This window comes from Zonotrichia albicollis, chromosome 28 (assembly GCF_047830755.1).
Source record: "Zonotrichia albicollis isolate bZonAlb1 chromosome 28, bZonAlb1.hap1, whole genome shotgun sequence".
In the NCBI taxonomy this organism is placed as follows: Eukaryota; Metazoa; Chordata; class Aves; order Passeriformes; family Passerellidae; genus Zonotrichia; species Zonotrichia albicollis.
Window position 1 is genome coordinate 6,290,647 of NC_133846.1, and position 18,426 is coordinate 6,309,072.

General features: G+C 51.5%; 2 protein-coding genes and 1 long non-coding RNA gene across 3 annotated transcripts in view; all 3 read left to right on the top strand.

Moving 5' to 3' along the window:
* The first annotated feature begins 5,859 nt into the window (after positions 1-5,859).
* LOC141725296 (uncharacterized) lies at positions 5,860-7,831 on the top strand. Its single transcript, XR_012577161.1, has 3 exons — positions 5,860-6,028; positions 6,125-6,301; positions 6,590-7,831. It is a non-coding gene; the product is annotated as an uncharacterized LOC141725296 (long non-coding RNA).
* A 1,369-nt stretch (positions 7,832-9,200) lies between these two features.
* Positions 9,201-15,882, top strand: CD55 (CD55 molecule (Cromer blood group)). The gene is made up of 15 exons (XM_074528341.1): positions 9,201-9,535; positions 10,141-10,332; positions 10,834-11,025; positions 11,215-11,323; positions 11,480-11,565; positions 11,811-12,023; positions 12,504-12,563; positions 12,663-12,689; positions 12,796-12,859; positions 13,012-13,122; positions 13,323-13,514; positions 13,726-13,821; positions 14,053-14,148; positions 14,969-15,180; positions 15,288-15,882. Exons 1-15 carry the CDS (start codon positions 9,256-9,258, stop codon positions 15,290-15,292), a joined length of 1,935 nt encoding a protein of 644 aa, XP_074384442.1. The 5' UTR covers positions 9,201-9,255; the 3' UTR covers positions 15,293-15,882.
* Positions 15,883-17,776: 1,894 nt separating this feature from the next.
* LOC102075373 (complement receptor type 1) overlaps positions 17,777-18,426 on the top strand; it is a 30,802-nt gene continuing 30,152 nt past the window's right edge. The window contains exon 1 of the mRNA XM_074527938.1: positions 17,777-17,849. Within this exon, the coding sequence (XP_074384039.1) occupies positions 17,777-17,849 (73 nt within the window). The remainder of the gene's footprint in view (positions 17,850-18,426) is intronic.

Below are 18,426 nucleotides of genomic sequence, written 5' to 3' on the forward strand. Positions count from 1 at the left end.
TGTTAATGGGATGTGGCTGCTCACGGCCGTTCCTCATTACCAGGAGTCAGGCAATCAAAGGAAAATCCAGCAAACGAGAAGGAAAATGCTTTTATTTGCTTCACTGACTGTGCTGACAGCACATCTGTGGTGTGTTACCTGCCAGCAAATAACTAAGGAGGTGTTTCCCACCCTGGATGCAGCTTGAGGCTGGAATGGGGATTTTCTTTTCTGGGAACGTAGTTTTGGAAAATCTCTGTTGGTCTGTGCTCGCTGCCAGCCTCAGAAGCAAAGAATTAAGCGACACAAACAAGGAGCTCGGGGCAGGAGGAGCAGGAGGCTCTCCCCGAGCCTGTGAGTGACACTTTCCCCCACCCTGGCGGAGGTTTCAGCTCCGTGGGTGTCCTGGGGAGGCTTCCACAGCTCCCGAGGTTTGGTGGAGCCTGCAGAGCATCCCCTCCCAGCCCTGGCAGGCAGCGGGGCTGCAGCAGGAGAGCAGCGCTCGCTGCAATGACGGCTGCAGCAGCGGGATGGGGGGCACCCCCTGAGCCCCCGGGCTGTGGGGTGAGCTCCGTGCTGCTCCTGGCCCTGCTGGGGCTCCTCGGCATTCCTGTGGCTCACGGTGAGTACGGGGACCGGCAAGGACCGGGGACACCTCTGGGTCACACCTGCAGCTCCGGGGCTGGGCTGGGGATGCTCCCCTGAGCCTGGGGCTGTCACAGACCCAGCCCTGGCTGCTGCCTTCCCTTTAGAACCCTGGGCCATCCCAGCACCCTCCTGGGGCGGGGAAGGGGCCACAGAAGGGGCTCCTCACCTGAGGGGGTGTTGTCCTGCTGCAGGTGACTGCGGGCCCCCGCCTGCCATGACCCACTCCAGCCCCTCCAGCAGCGCCAGCAGCTTCCCGGTGGGATCCAGGGTGACGTTCAGCTGCTCGGGGGGAGCCCGCAGGATCCCGGGCATGCCCGACACCGTGGAGTGCCTGCCCGGCGACATCTGGTCCAGGCTGGCCGAGCCCTGCGGCCGTAAATACCTTCCTTTATATCTGAAACACTGCCCGGGGCGGGGAATATCCCTGTCCCTCCTGCTCGGCACCATCCCTGTCCCCAGGGGCAAACCTGATACACTGCACTGTCCCTGTCCCCAGGGGACAAACGCTCTGTGCTGGCACTGTCCCTGCCCAAGGGACGAACCCTCTGCCCTGGCTCTGTCCCTGTCCCCAGGGGCACAAACCCTCTGCCCTGCCCAGGTGACAAACCCTCTGTCCTGCTGTCCCTCTCAGCCCCTGGTGGCCGCAGGGGTGGCAGAGGGCTCTGTCAGGGATGGGGCTGGGGTCTCCTGTGCCCCCCAGCCCATGCATGGTCTCCCTATGTCCTGCTGACCCTCCCCGGGCTCCTGACCCCCCTCCATCCCCACTCTGGTGCCTGCAGCAGGTTGGCAGCCAGGTAAGGAGCCTGAATTCCCCTGGCACCAGCACCAGGAGCTCTCCAGAAGCATTCCTGTGCTCCCAGGGGTGTTTGGTGGGCAGCTCTGTCAGGCTGCCTCTCCTTGGCTGCCAGGGAGCTGTGCTGCCCCAACCAGGCTGAGGTTTGCTGCCCTGTCCAAGGAGGATGAGAGGAGGAATTTCTTCCCCATTGGCACCAACGTGAGCTACGTCTGCCGGCCCGGCTACGAGAACTCCTTGGAGATTTCCCCCTCCAGCACCTGCCTGGAGAACCTGACGTGGTCCCAGCCTGCCGAGCTGTGCAGGAGTGAGTATTCCTGCTGCCCCACAGCCCCAAAAGCAGCCCTGGCTGCTCCCAGAATGTTGGGATGATAATGACACAGCCTGGTCATTATCATCCCAACAGCTCCATTAACACGAAACTGGGGGATAGTCCCTGTCATTCCTTGTTAAGATTAAACAGCACAAGTGTCACTGATGTTCTTTCTGGTTTTTCTGCTGGCATAAACAGGTCTGGTTTGATTTTCATGCCAGGGAATATTTGGTTGGACTCTGTGATCTCAGAGAGGTCTTTTCCAACCTTTTTGTGGTCCTAAAGTTGTTTTCACTGGGACATGGCACAGGCAGGGGACAAATCCCAATTTGCTATTCTAGCACTGAACTTCAACATGAAGGCAAAGCATTCTCTTGGTGACACCCATGGAATATTGAGACTGGTGATGTGGCAGGGATATTTTTTCACAGTCGAGTACCTTGTTCCTAATCCACTGGGATGGAAACCCCTCTGTGGGCGTGCAGCATTTTGGGGTCCCCACCTTTGGCTCCTGCCAGCCCGGCTGTGATGCCTATGCAGTAAAATGCTCTGGAACCTTTGGGAATTCCCCAGAGCCCCTGTTTTGTGTCTCATTCAGCCTTTTTGTGTCCCCAGGGAGGTCCTGTGGCACCCCAGGAGTGCTGCCCGCGGGCAGGATGGGGCCCCTGAGGGACCTGCAGCTGGGAGCACGGGTGGAGGTGTCCTGTGAGGATGGGTGAGTGCTGGGGCACAGCTCCAGAGGGCACACAGCTGCAGGGAGGGCACCAGGGCCAGGATTCAGGGCCACCTTTTCCTCCAAGTGCCACCCAGAGCAGCTCTGGGTGTCCATCCCAACAGGAGCAGCTGGTTGTACTCACAGCTGATAACTCTAGACTTCAGTACAAGTTATTTAAAATATTTCAGCTTAAGACAGTTGAGATATATTGAACAAAAAGGGTTACAACAAGGGATTTCTAAAATCCATTAAAGTTCAGCTGGAAAAGTGCAGTGAAACACAATTTCCACAGTCAGGAGCTGACTCATGGCTGCGGCCTGCTTTCAATCAGGGCCCAAATGCAGTGGACAGCCCAGAAATTTTAATCTCTAATTGAAACACTCCAGGCAGGGTTCCTCCCTCCAGCAGGAAGCAGCTGGCATCATCTGGCTGGTGCTGCCCAGCCCCAGATGTAGCAGAGGGGTTTTGTCTCTCCCTTGGGATGCAATTGAGAAAATGAGAGCGTGTCCCACCCTGCTGGGGCTGAGCTCAGCTTTGGAAGCCCACTGAGGGTGGAGGGATCCCGTTGCTCATGGAAGTTAGGTCAGATACGATCATTATCCACCCTGGCCAGATGCTGCTCTGCACAGGAGGGAGAATCAGAATGGGGAAGGTGTCACTGCCCCTGAGCTTCCAGCAAACCAGGCAGAAACCACTTTAATTAAACACGGATTGAGCCCTGCTGCCCCTCACTGCTCCTGGAGGTCAGGGGGATCTATCTGAATTTGGATTGTGTTGGAACAGACCTTAAAACCCATCCAGTGCCACCCCTGCCATGGCAGGGACACCTTGCACTGTCCCAGGGGGCTCCTCCCTTGTCACCTGAGCCCTGGATGGGGACAGGGTCAGTCCCAGCAGTGCTGTGAGCCAGGAGCAGGCAGGGATGGAGCTCCTGATTCAGCAAATCCCTGTGGGAATCCATCCCTCAGCTCGGCCCAGCCCTGTCTGGCATCCCCAGAGCATTCTGCCAGCCTCAGCTACAATTCCTCCCTTCCCTGCCACGGAAAATGCAGAGTCAGAGCAGAGAGGCACCAAAAATAGATGAACACAGATCCTGAGAGGAGTTCTGCTCACCAGCAGTGTCAGCAGCTCTGCCTGTTTTAACTTTCTCTCCCACACTCCTGATCATGCTTGCACTGGAGGTGGGTGGGAAATATTCCCAGTTTTGGGGCAGTTACTCTGATTTTCTCTCGTGTGTTTTAGGTACAAATTAGTCGGGAATAATTTCATCTGGTGCCAGCTGAAAGGAAACGATGTTGAATGGAGCAAACTTCCGACTTGTGAATGTGAGATTCATCTTAAATTGTGAGATTAAAGCTTTTTACTTCACTCCAGCAGGTCCTGCATCCCCATGTCCAGCCCAAAGTTCTCTTTGGGTTGTTTTTGTGGATGCTCTGTGGCTGATCTGTCCCCAAAAGCACAGCTGAGAAATGCCCATTCTGCTGCTGTTTCAGCAGCTTTGTTCCCACAAAATCAGCATTTTTGTCATGACTGAAGGTGATGGGGTGAGATTTCCAGGAATCCTGAGCGTGGCAAGCTGCTGTTTATTTGTCGTGGCAAATAAAGAGAGGGTGAAGAGAGGGAGAGGGATAAAAGTGTGAGAAGAAAAACACTTTGGGAACAAACCAGAAAGAAGAACTGGGACAGGCAGCTGTGCTTTATCCCTCCAGTGCTGTTACCCACCTGCACTGTCCAAAGTTTATCCTCAAGAACCTCAGGCAGACTCAAACTTTTTGTATTTTTTATTAAAACTGAAGCTTTTAAAACACATTGTCCTTCTCTCCTGCAGTAATTACCTGCCCTCCACCTCCTCCAATCAGCCACGGGAGACACGATGGGGAAGGAATTGAGATTTTTGCTTATAACTCCACGGTGACCTACAGCTGTGAGCCCAACTTCCAGCTGGTGGGGAATGGGAGCATCCAGTGTGGGAGCAGGGACAAAACCAGCGGGGTCTGGAGTGGAGCCACACCTGAGTGCAAAGGTGCTTTCATCCCAGTTCAGTGGCTGAAATTATTTATTGTTTATTGTTTATTGTTTATTGTTTATTGTTTATTGTTTATTGTTTATTGTTTACTAATTAATATTATAATTAATTATTAATTATTAATTATTAATTATTAATTATTAATTATTAATCATTTTATTCTTTATTATTTATTTTATTATTTATTTTATTATTTGATATTTATTATTTATTATTGATTAATTATTTAATATTTATTATTTAATATTTCGCATTTAGTATTTAGTATTTAGTATTTTGTATTTCTTATTTTTTCTTAGTATTTATTATTTATTATTTGGTATTTATTATTTAGTATCAGTTTGATATTCATGTGAAACTTATTATTTAATATTTAGTATTTAGTATTTAATATTAATTAGTATTATTCAGTATTTAGTATTTTTTTCTTAGTATTTCTTATTTATTATTTAATATTTAGTATTAGTTTGGTATTCAGGTGAAATTTATTATTTAATATTTAGTATTTCATATTATTTAGTGTTATTCAGTATTTAGGATTTCGTATTTTGTATTTATTTCTTAGTATTTATTTTTTATTATTTAGTATTTGATATTTATTACTTAGTATTTAGTATTAGTTTGATATTCAGGTGAAATTTATTATTTGATATTTAGTATTTCATATTATTTAGTGTTATTCAGTATTTAGTATTTTGTATTTTGTATTTATTTCTTAGTATTTCTTTTTTATTATTTAGTATTTGATATTTATTACTTAGTGTTTAGTATTAGTTTGATATTCAGGTGAAATTTATTATTTAATATTTAGTATTTCATATTATTTAGTATTATTCAGTATTTAGTATTTCGTATTTTGTATTTATTTCTTAGTATTTATTTTTTATTATTTAGTATTTGATATTTATTACTTAGTATTTAGTATTAGTTTGATATTCAGGTGAAATTTATTATTTAATATTTAGTATTTCATATTATTTAGTATTATTCAGTATTTAGTATTTCGTATTTTGTATTTATTTCTTAGTATTTATTTTTTATTATTTAGTATTTGATATTTATTACTTAGTGTTTAGTATTAGTTTGGTATTTAGGATGAACCAGTTTAAAATATTGGGGGTATGAAGTGCAGGAGGGGTCAAATATAAGTAGTAAGGAAATTTTGAAGGGGAGAAAGGCAGTGCTGGAGCAAGGAGTGGGTGGGCTCAGAGGGAAGGAGGAGTGCTCTGAGCAACGCTCCCTCTCTGTCCCCCAGAGAAAAGCTCAGCTGTCAGACTTGGAGCAGCAGCCACGGAGAGGAGAGCTCCTCCCAAAAGTGAGTTGAAATCACTCGGCATTGAATCAAGTCCATTTATTTTCCTCCTTTATCCCATTTCTAGGAAAGGCCACCCGGCGGATTTGACCCCGTGAATTCCATTTTCTCAGGTGCCCAGGGAATCGCAGCCCAGCCCTCTCAGAAGGCTCTCCTGTGGCAGAGGAAGCTCAGCCTCTATAAAAAAGCCCTGCAAAACAGCATCCAACCCTCCCAGGCCTCCTCCTTCCTCAGGAAACCAGGTCAGTCCCGAGGGACAGCGGCACCAGTGCCACCTCCTGCTTTCTCCCATCCCTAAAACCCAGATTTTTGGTTTTTTCTCCCATATTTCTCTTCAGTGAGCAGGAACTGGGCTGCCTCAGGGTTCACATTGGTTCTGCCTTTGTACAAATCCCCAAAATCCTATTCTGGCCCCAGCAAAGGATCCATGTGTCCTCTGAAGTACATGGAGATCCTTCTCCCACCTGGCTGCTTGCAGAAGTTAAAACGGCCCAAATTTCCATCATTTTGTGGAAGTGAGTGGGTTTTTTGTCATGTTCTTCTCTTCTGTAAGTTTTCTCTGTATAATTTACATTTTTTGCTGGTTCACAGCTCAGCTTTGACTTCACTGACCTTCTATCTCATAAAAAGCTTTGCTTTGTCTGAAATACATTTTAACTTACTATATCCTTGCCCTTATGTTATTACAGATTACTTTTTTAAACTTATTTTTTGGGCCTTTTGAAAAGCAAGAGAGGACTTTGTACCGCATAGCCCTGAGAGTGCCAGGGCTCTGGTGCTGATGCCAACCTTGTTCCCCACAGGGAGATCATGCACAGCCAGGAGAAGCTGGACGTGGTGGAAGTCCTGCTCCTCCAGATTCCCCACCCGCTGCAGAGGATAATTTCATCCATGAAAAGGGAGAATTTTGGCTTTGTGGGAAGTGCTGGGAGCTGTCATTGTGTCACCGTGAGAGGAGAAGACACAACACCAGCTGGAGGACCTCAGTACCCAGCTGAGGGATGGAGAAAATTGTTCCTCTGGTGTCAGGGTCAAGCTGAGCTTACCCATCTTTGAGTTTTGTCTTTTGGGTCAAAACCAGAAAATCTTTTACCATTCCTGATCTGTTCCAAAAGTGCCCCATGCAATGGTCACAATTATTAGGACTCTTTCTCCTTGCTTTAAGGTAAAGGATGACCTAAATCATCTCTGTCCCACCTATAAGATGCAATTTTTTAATGATGATTTAGCATTCCAAGAAATCGACAGAAAATTATTCCTTTTTAAAAGCATTTATTGGCTGATTTCCATATTTGTTCCTCCCACCCGAGTTTTCCTTTCAGCGGTTGCCTCCCAGCAGCCCGACCCAGCTGCGATTCCTGCTGGCCCCGCCAGGGTTTCAGAGAAAACCCCGGAGTTCCTGCAGAGTTCCCCGAGCCCGGCTCTGTCCCACCCAGCCTGACTCGGTGTTTCCAGGCCCGCAGGTTTTTCTGTTCTCTGGCAACACCACAACAAACCCCAGACACAGCCCCAGCCTCCCCGGGGTGGGAGCTGCTCCCCGAACTCCCCAGGAATTCCTGGCTGCAGCTGATCCAGCTGTGCATCCAGCTGCCAGCAGGGAAAAGCAAAGCTTCCCTGTCCCGCTGAGTTTTAGCTCTTGTATTTATTTTAGGAAACCATGGTACTTGGGGTATTGCACTGTTTAATCTTTATATCTTGAGTGGTTTAAGCCCTTTCTTTAGCAAAAGCTTCTCCGTGTATCAGCCCAAAGTTCTTTGCAGTTTTCATTTCTACCACAGGAAGATAAAGCCACGTGTGGGCCGGGTATCTCTGATCTCATAACGCAAAGGAGCCACTTCTGCTTTCCAGAGGGAGGGACCCAGCTCAGTCCCACTGTGACCACATCAATGAGGCACAGACACAGAAATACAGCTCCTAAATAACCTCCCCAGGGCTGCCACCCTGCAACAGAGGGCCTGGAAAAGTTGTGCGTGTTCTTTAAGCTGCCTACCCCAATTTTGTCCTGTAAAGACCTAAAACCCCCAAAGCCTTTCTGGGCTTTTATTTCTATTCAGTAATAAATGATAATTGTTTATAAAGGGTACTCTGTGAATTCAACTTTCTGCTGTTTTCTTGTCATATTTTATTCTCTTTTTCAAGAAGGAATCAGCTTTAAGGTATATCTTGGCAATGATCAGTTCTTTATCACTCTGAACATTTATTTTCCAAATGCCATCCATCGCAAGTTAAACTTGGTTATATATTTTTTAAAAAGTAGTAAAGGAGGAAAACAGGAGTGTGTTTCTGGGAAGTCTGGAAAAAGCAGCTGGAATTATATCTCCCCTAATCCTGTTCAGCCACCCCAGGACTGAGACAGCTCAGGCAGACCCAGGCTCAGCCCAGGGAGATTCAGGCTCAGCCCAGGCAGATTCAGGCTCAGCCCAGGAGGTTTTGGGAGCTGAGTTTCTGTGGCATTCCCAGGGCAGCAGCTCCAGCGCTGTTTTTGCTGCTGGGTTTTGCCGGCCGGGCTCGGGCTGCCCCCGTGCGTGCCACCAGCAGCTGTCGGGGCTGATCCCTGCGCTGCAGGGACGGGTGGCAGGGCCAGATAAAGCTGCTGGCCCTCGGTGGCCGGGCAGGGACACAGCTGCTATCGGGGCTCAGCCACCGCCCGGGAGGAGCCGCTGCGGGGCAGCGAATGCGGGTGCACAGGGCAAGGGGCACAGATATCTCCTGCTCCCTCCCCAAGCAGAAAACAGCCCGCTTTCTGGGGTTTTCTGGGGGTTTCAGGGGTTCAGCCTGTGAGCAAATGCATTTTCACTCGGTTCTGTGAGTGCAGCCACTCCCTGCGGGGGCTCAGCATCACGCAGAGCCTTTGCCAAATACTTTTCAGCATCTTCCTGCCCCGTGCCAAAGTCACTGCCCCAAGCCAATACAGAATTCCCCAGAATTTAAAGGTGTTTTTGTCTTCCTGTTGACAGATTCCTTTAGCCTTATGCAGCCACCATTCCCGTTCAGGCCAGTGAGCTGTAAAAATGCAGCCAAGGTCTCTCCATGGAATTTGTCACCGTGTTTACAAGGGAGTGTTTTATAGGGACACGTTATCCAAGGTGCTGGATTCCTTCCTTCGGAAACCACCTCTGCGTCTCATTGTTACATCTGAGTGGAACTTAAATTGTATAGGAAAGGAAAATAAAGTGGAAATTAAAAATAAATAAATAAAAGGGGTAAGAGTGGGTAAGTTTGAGCAGTGGAAACATCGCGGTTTCCTGGATTACCAAGGGAAACAGGAAGGTGCAGGTCGGCAGCTGCTGGCTGCCCTCTCCTTGGACTGGGAGGATGCGTTCCCCTTCCTGCCCTTTTAGTTTTGGGTATTTTCTTTTCCTTTGCGACTTTGGCAGCTTTGGAGGGAGGGAGGTTTTTCCTGGAAGTGCAGAGTAAGGCTGGGAAGGAGAGGCTGAGGCAGCGGATTCCCGGGGAGCCGCTCGTTGGGATGCCAGGCGAGCCTGGCACCGCTCACCCCGCGCGTTCCACACCCAGCCCCGCTCCCCACCACGCTCCCGGCTTTCGTCAGAGCCTTCCCGGAGCTGAGCTGAGCTCAGCGGAGCTGGGCTGGCCGGGGCGGGCGGGCGGGGGCTCCGCGGAGCTCAGAGCAGCCCCGCGGGAGTGGCTCCGCTGCCCGGGCAGTGCCGGGGGACCCGCGATGGGCTCCGGCCGCTGCTGCTCGCTGCTGCTGGTGCTGGTGGTGCTGCTGGAGCTGCCCGCGGCGTGGGGTGAGCCCCTGGAGGGGAGCGGGGTGCGGGGAGCCGGGCACGCCGCGCCGGGGGCTCTGTGCCTGCCGGCCATGCCGGGCTGGGGGCTCCGTGCGTGCGGGAGCGTTCTCTGCCTCCGCGGGTGTGCGAGTGTAGGATCTGTGGGAATGTGGGTTATCCACGGGAGTGTGGGTTATCCGTGGGAATGTGAGTTATCCATGGCAGTGTGGGTTATCCATGGGAGTGTGGGTTATCCATGGCAGTGTGGGTTATCCATGGGAATGTGGGTTATCCACGGGAGTGTGGGTTATCCGTGGGAATGTGAGTTATCCATGGCAGTGTGGGTTATCCACGGGAGTGTGGGTTATCTGTGGGAATGTGAGTTATCCATGGCAGTGTGGGTTATCCATGGGGCTGTGGATTATCCATGTCAGTGTGTGCTATCCATGGGAGTGTGGGTTATCCATGGGAGTGTGGGTTATCTGTGGGAATGTGAGTTATCCATGGCAGTGTGGGTTATCCATGGGAGTGTGGATTATCCATGGCAGTGTGCGTTATTCATGGCAGTGTGTGTAATACATACATGCAGAAGGAGCCCCTCTAAATCCCTGTTTATTTTCCCACAGGGGACTGTGGGCCGCTGCCGAACATCAGCCACGCTGAGCCCCGGGGGGATGCCAAACACCAGCAGAGCTTCAGTGTGGGCTCCACAGTGACTTTTGCCTGCGTCCCGGGTTACACCAAGCTCCCCCTTTTCTCTAACACCATCCAGTGCCTGTCGAACTCCCGCTGGTCCAGCCTGCCAGAGTTCTGCGGCCGTGAGTGTTTCCCTTTCTCTGACACAGGAGGGTGTGAGTTGCTTGCGGGAACACCCACAGCTTTGGCAATCGCTGCCTCAGGGGTTTCCTCATCACACAGGATGAAGTGGTCTGGCCGCTTCTCTTGCTGCCCCTTTTTCCTACCCTCCACCGAGGCCGTTGGAGCCACTTGTGTAGCACTTGTGTGCTAATGAAAATAGAGGAACAGCTTGGGAAGCACATGGAAAAGGGGAGGGAATGCAGAGCACCGAGCGACCAAAGGGTAAATCAGGCAAGGAGGTTTGGCTTTGGGGATTTGGAAACTTCTCCAGTGAGAACTGGCTGCACTTCCCCACCTCGGACGATTCCCTGGTGGAAGTGGGCAGGGAGGAGGGCACTGTTTGGGGTGCCCATGCTCTTAGTGAGACTCGTGCGTCATCACTTGGATTTATGTTTACAGTTGAAAGCAAAGTGTTATTTTTGCTCTGTAACCGGACATTTGGGTGTCTCTGTGGTGGCCAGGCAGCTGTCCCACACCCAGATCTGTGCAATTTGCTGCGCTATCACCAGAAGACAAAATGCAGAATTTTTACGCTGTTAACACCACGGTGAGGTACATCTGTCGCCTAGCTTATGAAAACACCACAGCCCAGCCCCCCACCAGCACCTGTTTGGACAACTTAACGTGGACAGAAGTTCCTGAACTGTGTCAGAGTGAGTGTCCCCATCTCATTCCATTTCCCCTATGCTGTGTTCCAAGTGCCACGCCTGTATTTTAAAATTGCTCTTCTCTAATGACATTTAACATGAAATACCATTAATTGCCATTCTGCCATGAAAACTAAGTTTGTGGGGCTTTTCCCAGCCTCATGGTGTCCTAAGGATAATCTTACTCTTTTTTAGAGAAATCTTGTGGTATTCCAGCCAATCCAGAACATGGCCAAGTCATCCTAAAAGATATCCTAAAAGATCATCTGCTGGGTGGAACTGCCAGAGTGGTTTGTGACCACGGGTGAGAGTGAAGTCACTTCCCTCTGCCCGCCCAGTGTCACTGGGGTGTGAACTGGGACATGGGGCTCTGCCCATGCAGTCCTCAGCGCCTCTGTGGTGACACATTCTTGGTTGGTGACAACCAGCTGATTTTGGGATGTGCCTTTTGCCCCCACAGGTACAGACTAAAGGGAGCATCACCTTCCATCAGGTGTCTCCTAGAGGGCAACAAAGCTGTCTGGAGTCCTCTTCCAGCTTGTCAGGGTGAGTGAAGTTGTCCAGTGCTTGACTGGAAAAACCAAATATTCCAATCTAGAAATTCTGAATTTTTGGTTTATTTCACTAAGTGACATCAGGCCAGCATCTCTGCAAGGGGACAGCTGCTGTCACAAGCAGGGATCCCCAGGAGCATCACTGGTTCCTGTGCAAGCCTGACAGGAGCAGAAGAAGAAGAGAAGGGAAGAGCATCCCAGGGTCCTCTCCTGAGTTCTCTCCTCTTCCTCCCGCAGTGATCTCCTGTCCCCCTCCTCCAGCCATCCCTCACGGGCAGCACAGTGGCAACAGCTCGGGGGAGTTCGTGCTGGGCTCCGTCGCAACCTACACGTGTGAGCCGGGGCTGGAGCTGGTGGGGCAGGACACGCTGCGCTGCACCGGCGACAGCGGCGACAGCGGCGACAGCGGCGACAGCGGCACCTGGAGCGGGGCCCCGCCCGCCTGCCGGGGTGAGCCCGTCCCTGCCCGCAGCCTCCCCTTGCCCGCAGTTCGCTCCTGGTTCTCTCACTGAGCCCGATCCCATCCGGCAGCACAGGCGCCCTGCAGGCTTTGGCTCCAGGGCTCTGCGCGGTGCCGGGCTCTGCTGAGGAGCACCAGGAGCAGAACCACACCAGGGTTTATGCTTTCCCTTCGAGAGGAGCAGGCAGAAATGTAATGAACAATGCGGGAAAGTATCAGTGGCTGCAAAGCTGCTGGACGGAACTTAAAGGATTTGTATCTCATGTCCTACAACACCCAGGCAATAAAGCCAAGTGGAACAGCAGAATCCTCTCTGTCCTCAAGGCCTGGAGTGGCACAAGAGGTCCCTGCCACAGCCTGAGATGCACAAGTCACCTGCCCATGTGATGTTTACTCCTCTCTGAACTATTTTATATATTGAGCACCATATAAAATCACATTTTGAGTGCTTTTCCTTTGTCTCTCCCTAGTTAAAACCGCAGCAGAGACAAACCAAACCAAACCCTCAGAAGAGAATCCTTACTGGCTGGGTAAGAGCTCCATTTCTTAGAAGCCCTGTTATTTGCTGTAATTGCGCCACATTTGGGCCTTCATATTTTTAACATCCCTTTCATTATTTTCCTCCCCAGCAAGCATCCTCATTCCGAGCTGCATTGGTAAGTAGCTTAAAATTGAAAATACATTTTCCTACCCCAAAGCTGTCTGCTGTTAAATACCTGGAGTCAATGGTTGATTTCACTCTCCCTTTCCCTTCTTTGTTAGTTCCCCCTGTAGCCCTTGGAATTCTAGCTGGGATCATCGTGAGACGGAAAGAGAATGAAAAGCAGTAAGCTGCTCCTCCAAAATCAGAACTTTCCCTGGGGATAAGTGGAATTTTCCTTTCAAACCCTATACCTTCAGCATATTTGCATGGTTAGCACAATTTTTCCACGTTGTGAAGCTTTTATTCTACAATTTTCTGCCTTTCTGTCTCTCCAGCTCTTATAATGTGACTTCACAAAAGCAGGAGGTGAAGGGAAGGGATGCAGGGATGCACCTGGAGGTTACAGATGAGAAGAAGCTCCCCAAGCTCTGGAATTCCTATTTTTGGTAGGTTTGCTTGTTCACCTGCCCAAAACCTTGTGCCTGACTATAGCCAGGGGTCTCACTGCTGCAGAGCTCACCTGTGCAGATCTTTGAGCAGTTTTTGACTTTCAAATGCCCCGATGAACACCCTGCTGTCCAAAGGGGGCTTCAGGAGGGTTTGGGCTTTGCTGGGTGGATTTCCCCCATCTCTCTCTCACCCACAGCCACACAGGGAAGTGCCACGTGTGTCCCAGCTGTGAGGAGCAGCTCCACAGTGCCCTGGCCCCTCTCTCAGAGCCCCCACAGCACGGCTGTGCTGCCTGCCAGGACTGGCTGAGCTCCCAGCCCCAAAAACCCCGCAGCTACTCGGTGCCCAGCGTTGGTGATGGGGACAGCCAGAGCCCAGCAGGCACCAGGTAAAATCCAACAGGGGAGCAAAGCAAGGGGAAAGGGGGAGGAAGCATCTCTATGTGGATAAAGTGAGTTTGGCAGCTGGAATTTGTGTGGTTCCTGTTTCAGCAGGAGCAAGGGTTTGATATTTAGGGAATAGTGGCTCAGCTGGGCAGGAGGTGTTTTTGGGAAGCTGCACACCCAGGATCTGTGTGTTCTCTCTGTGTGTGTGCTCAGCTCTCCTGCCATGGATGTGGACGTGCTCAGGGCAGATGGCACAGGAGGAGCTGCTCCATGGAGGAGTGAGGCAGAGCAGCCCATGGACCACCAAAGGTCAGTCTTCCACCCAAAACCACCCAGATGCCACAGTGGGCATGGACAAAAACCAGCAAATTTCAGAACTGTGCTTATCAGAGAATCCCAGAGTGGTTTGGGTTGGAAGGGACCTTAAAGCTCCTCTCATCCCACCCCACACCTCCCACTACCCCAGGCTGTTCCAAGCCCCACGGCCTGGAAGGCACATCCATGCCCTCAGTGCTCACCCTCAATGGTTCCTCTCCACAGTGACCACATCTGTCCCACCTGTGAGAGCTGGCTGCGTGCCCACACGGGCCAGGGGGACAGCAGGGCTGTGACACCGGGGGAGTGGCAGCACAAGGGGTGAGTGTGGCCAGGCAGCTCCTGCCCAGCTCCTGCCAGCCCTGCAGGGAGTGCCCGGTGCCCTCCAAGCTGAGCTCACTGCTAACTCAGAATAAAGCAGGTGGCACCGGGTGACTGTTGGCTGCTCCTCGCCCTGGGCCAGGGTAAAGGGTGGTGCCTGCTCGAGCTGAGAGAGGTGGAACTGGGTGAGGTTCACTCAGATGATGTTGTGGGGTTTCCCTGGGTGTCTCTGGAGCAGCCTGTGCTCCTCACTGTGCTCAGCCTCGTGTTCTTCGGGGCTCTGGTTCTGGTTAGGCAGCAAAGAGCCCAGGTGGGACCCTGCAGTGGGAGCCTCTGCTCAGCCACTGCCCAGGGCTTTTCCCTCCTCTGGGTGTGGTTCCTTTGCTTGAGGCAAGGTAAGGTTTTGGGCCAGAGAAGTGATGAGGTGAAGCTGTTTGCTCAGTTTATTTATTTATTCTGACACTCGTCCATGTGAGTCTGGTGCTTTCTCAACAGAGTCACCATTGACAGAGCCAAATTCACATGAAAACCCAGATAAACATGGTTGGACATATGCATCTGCTTGCTTTGGCTTCGGGAAGTGTGAACTCCTTGCTGCTGCCTTTGCTTTGGGGTTTTTCCATTTATTCCTGTGAGTGCCTGCCCCACTGGCTGGGAGCCCCAATCCTGGGGGAGCTGGTCCAGTTCTGCATTCTTGAACCTCTGCCTGCTGGAGTTCAAAAAGGGAAATGGTGAAGGAGAGCAGCTCAGTGGGTGCTGGTCTGGAGAGGGGCAGGTCCTGTCACAGCCCCTCTGGGACCCACTCCCCTCTCTCCCACAGCCCCCAGGGCCCTGTCTGCCCCTCCTGCACGGACCGACAGCTCCTGTCCCTCATCCACGGGGACACAGCCAGCAGCCCCGTGTGCCCCCTGGCCGGGGAGGGCTCCCCAGCCCACCTGGTCCCTCCGCACAGCCCCGGCTGCCACCTGTGCCCCGTGTGCTCGGTGCCCAGCCACGCTCACCTGTGCCAGCCCCAGCGCCTGGCACCTGACGGTAGGAGCTGCTCGGGGCACCCCAAACACCCCAGGTCCCTGGGGAGGCTGCTCAAACCCTCCCCAGGCCGAGGGGCTCCCCTGATCCCGGCTTGTTTCTCACTGCAGGATAAATCCAGGAGCTGAGGAGGGGAGTCCAGCACCGATCCCTGGCAGGGATTCAGCTCCCAGTGCAACAAAGGGACCTGAAATCAAAGCTCTGACTTCACCTGGGCTGCCACAGAAGCAGAAAAACCAAACATACTTCAGACCCACCTCCGTGTTGGTTTAATGCCCACTTTTTTGCTTATTTTTGTATGAGCAAAGTATTTTTACAGCTCTTAAAGTGAGGCTTTAAAAAGTCAGTAAACGTTTCTTTGCGCTAGGAAAACAATTTCCTCTTTGCACAATCTTACGAGATTTATTTGTATTTCCTAAACTATTTTTTTAAAACTGAGGTTCCTTTCCTAGTGTGCAGATAAAAGTGCAAAATTTACAGTTTTTATAGTAAAACTGTTTTGTAAATAAAATTAATATAAAATAAGGAATACTGGTATCCTGGCTCTGGGTTTTTTTTCATATTTACTAATCAAGCCTTTCCATAGAGTGGCTTAAAAGATTTTGCAGTCTCATTATTTGCCAGATATAATCAAGTTCATTAATTGCTTCTGCTCAATTAATCGCTGCTGTTGCACTGGTGTCCAGTGCCTGAGCTTTCCTGGGAATTGTGATGGGGGAGATGGGGCAGATGGGGCAGGGCTCTGCTTTCCCTCCTCACAAAGTGGCCTTGAAGCAGTGACTGCAGGAACCCCTGGCACTGCTGTGTGGGGCTGGAGTGCTTTGGAAGGCACCTGGAGGGCTGCTCAGAACTTATAAATTCAATATTCATAATGGAATGCTGCTGAGAACTCAAGGGCAGCTATCCCTGTGTGAAACCACGGAGATGCCAAGACCTTTGCCCGGGGAGCAGGACACCAACCCCGCAGCTTTTGGGCACTTTGTTTTCATCCTGCCTGCCCTGAGCCATTTGTGGCTGTGCTGGGAGCGTGGAGAGAGGTGAGGGGAGGGACCATGTGGGCAAAATGCCCCAGATTTCTCTGCTGATGGCAAGGCCATGCTGAGGCATTGGTGTCCTTTCCTGGCTGGAACTCAGCCTGGCTGAAGATCACTGGGTAAGCTGTCATAAAATGGAGTTAATATTGGAAGGTTTCCTATTTAGAAGGGAAACACCACTGTGGTGGAACTTTGACTGCCTGAGCCTGAGACACTCAGAATTTGAGCTGCTGGTAAAGCAAAATGTTGAGGTTTGGGGTTTTGTCACCCATCTCACCCATCTGGGAGCTTCTCATGAAGCACACTGGGAACAGGAACCACCCAAAATGTGTCTACTACAGACCTTTGGTTTCTCCATTTTCCCCTGCTAGCAGGAACGTGCCTTTAATAAGGAGGAAACTCACAAATAACCATTTCCATGCACACATCAGCCCTGTTCCAGACAGGCCCCCAGGTCCTCCCTCCCCAGCAGAGCCCTGTCCTGCTCAGCTGTCACAGGGGCACTGCAGATCCTGTTTCTTCAGCCCTGCAGAACAAGCACTTGCACATTGCTGGTTATTTTTATTGCTCTTTTACCATAAGCCATGTGAGTGACTAAAAGGGCAAAATACAACGTAAAGGCTCACAGCTCTGGGTTGTGCTTGGTTTTGCTATTTTAATCCCAGCACGTTTATTCACACTGCATAGTCCAAAGTGAATTTTTTTCCAAATGATTTAACACGTGATTTGGGGATCAGCTTGGAATTATGTCCCCACAATCAAATGAAAGGAATTGTGAATGCTGAAACATTGTTTACAGCTGTGGTCACCAAAATTACCATTGGAGAGGGTTTATTTACTGTATTTGTAATCAATTGCACATAATTTTCTTTTTATAATCTGAGTGCAAATCACCAAGTGCAATCTGAAGCGTGAACGTTGGATTTGTAAGTATTGGAAGCTCTCTGTCAATAAAAGAAATAAAAGGACTTGAGCAGTTCCTGTCTCGCTGCCTGCTTTGGGCTCAGGAAGGGTCACCTGTGTGGGGTGGGCAGCTGGAGCTGCCGGGGCTGCTCCTCACCCAAAACTCCTGTCTGGGGTTTATTCTGGGATATATATATATATATATATTCTGGGATCAGCCCAGGGTCGGGTCAGGAGGATTTGTGTCCCCAATTTGTGTCCTGTTTTCACGGGAGGAGGGAATTTCCCCCTGCCCTTCCCATCCCTGTGTCCCTCAGGTGCCACCACCATCCCCTGGGGCTCTGGGACAGAGCCTGGGACACTTCCCCAAGGGGAGGATGCTCTGCTCCATGGGCACAGTGCAGCTACAGCCCCTCTGCCTGCCCCCAGCCCTTTTCACCCCTCTTTCCACATCCTCCCCTGCAGCAGCAGCAGCAGCCTGAGGCACCTGCAGCCTCCTCGGGGTGCTGGTTGTGCTGCACGTCCAGGGGAGCCCCCAGGTTCCTGTCCCACAGTCCTGGGAACTCCCCCAGCAGCATCTCCTTCCTCCCTCGGGGGCACTGGGGGGAACTGGGCTGCCCATATCTGCCCCTTGCCCGCAGGAGCTGCTGCCTGTGCCAGGGATGGTGCCCGCGGTCACCCTCTGCCTGCTGGGCAGCTCCGCTCTGCTCCTCAGCACCACAACCGGGGCTCAAGGTAAGGCAGGGCAGCAGCTCTGCTCCTCTGGGGCCTTCCTCCCATGGCCTTCCTCCTCATCGCTGCTCGGTCCTCGCTGATCTCTGTGCTTTTCTCTGTGGGGGGAAATGGGAGCCCTGCACTGCTCCCAGGTGGCCTTGGCATCACAGAGCCCTGAGCTCCTCTGCTGATGGCAGAGACCCTCTGGGGTCACCAGAGCCACAGCTGGCACAACACCAGAGCCAGAACTGGCACATCACCAGAGCCATAGCTGGCTCATCACCACAGCTGGCACCTCCATCCCCCTGGCACAGCACAGATCCCAAGGGGCTGTTGGGTCAGTCCTGGGCTGCCCTGTCAGTGATTTCCTGGGTTGGATTGGGTGCTCAGGAGGGCCAGGAAAGGCTCCTGAACCTGCTGGGTGCTGACATGAAATCCTGGACATGCAGGTTTTGTCAGCTGAGGTGGCAGTGGGGTCCCCAAGGAGCACAGGGAGGGTCCTGCAGCCCCGGGACCCCAGCCCAGCCGCAGCCCCCAGTGCCCACGGGCACCAGGCTGCCCGGGCACCCCGCAGCCCCCCGGGGCTGGCCAGGTCAGC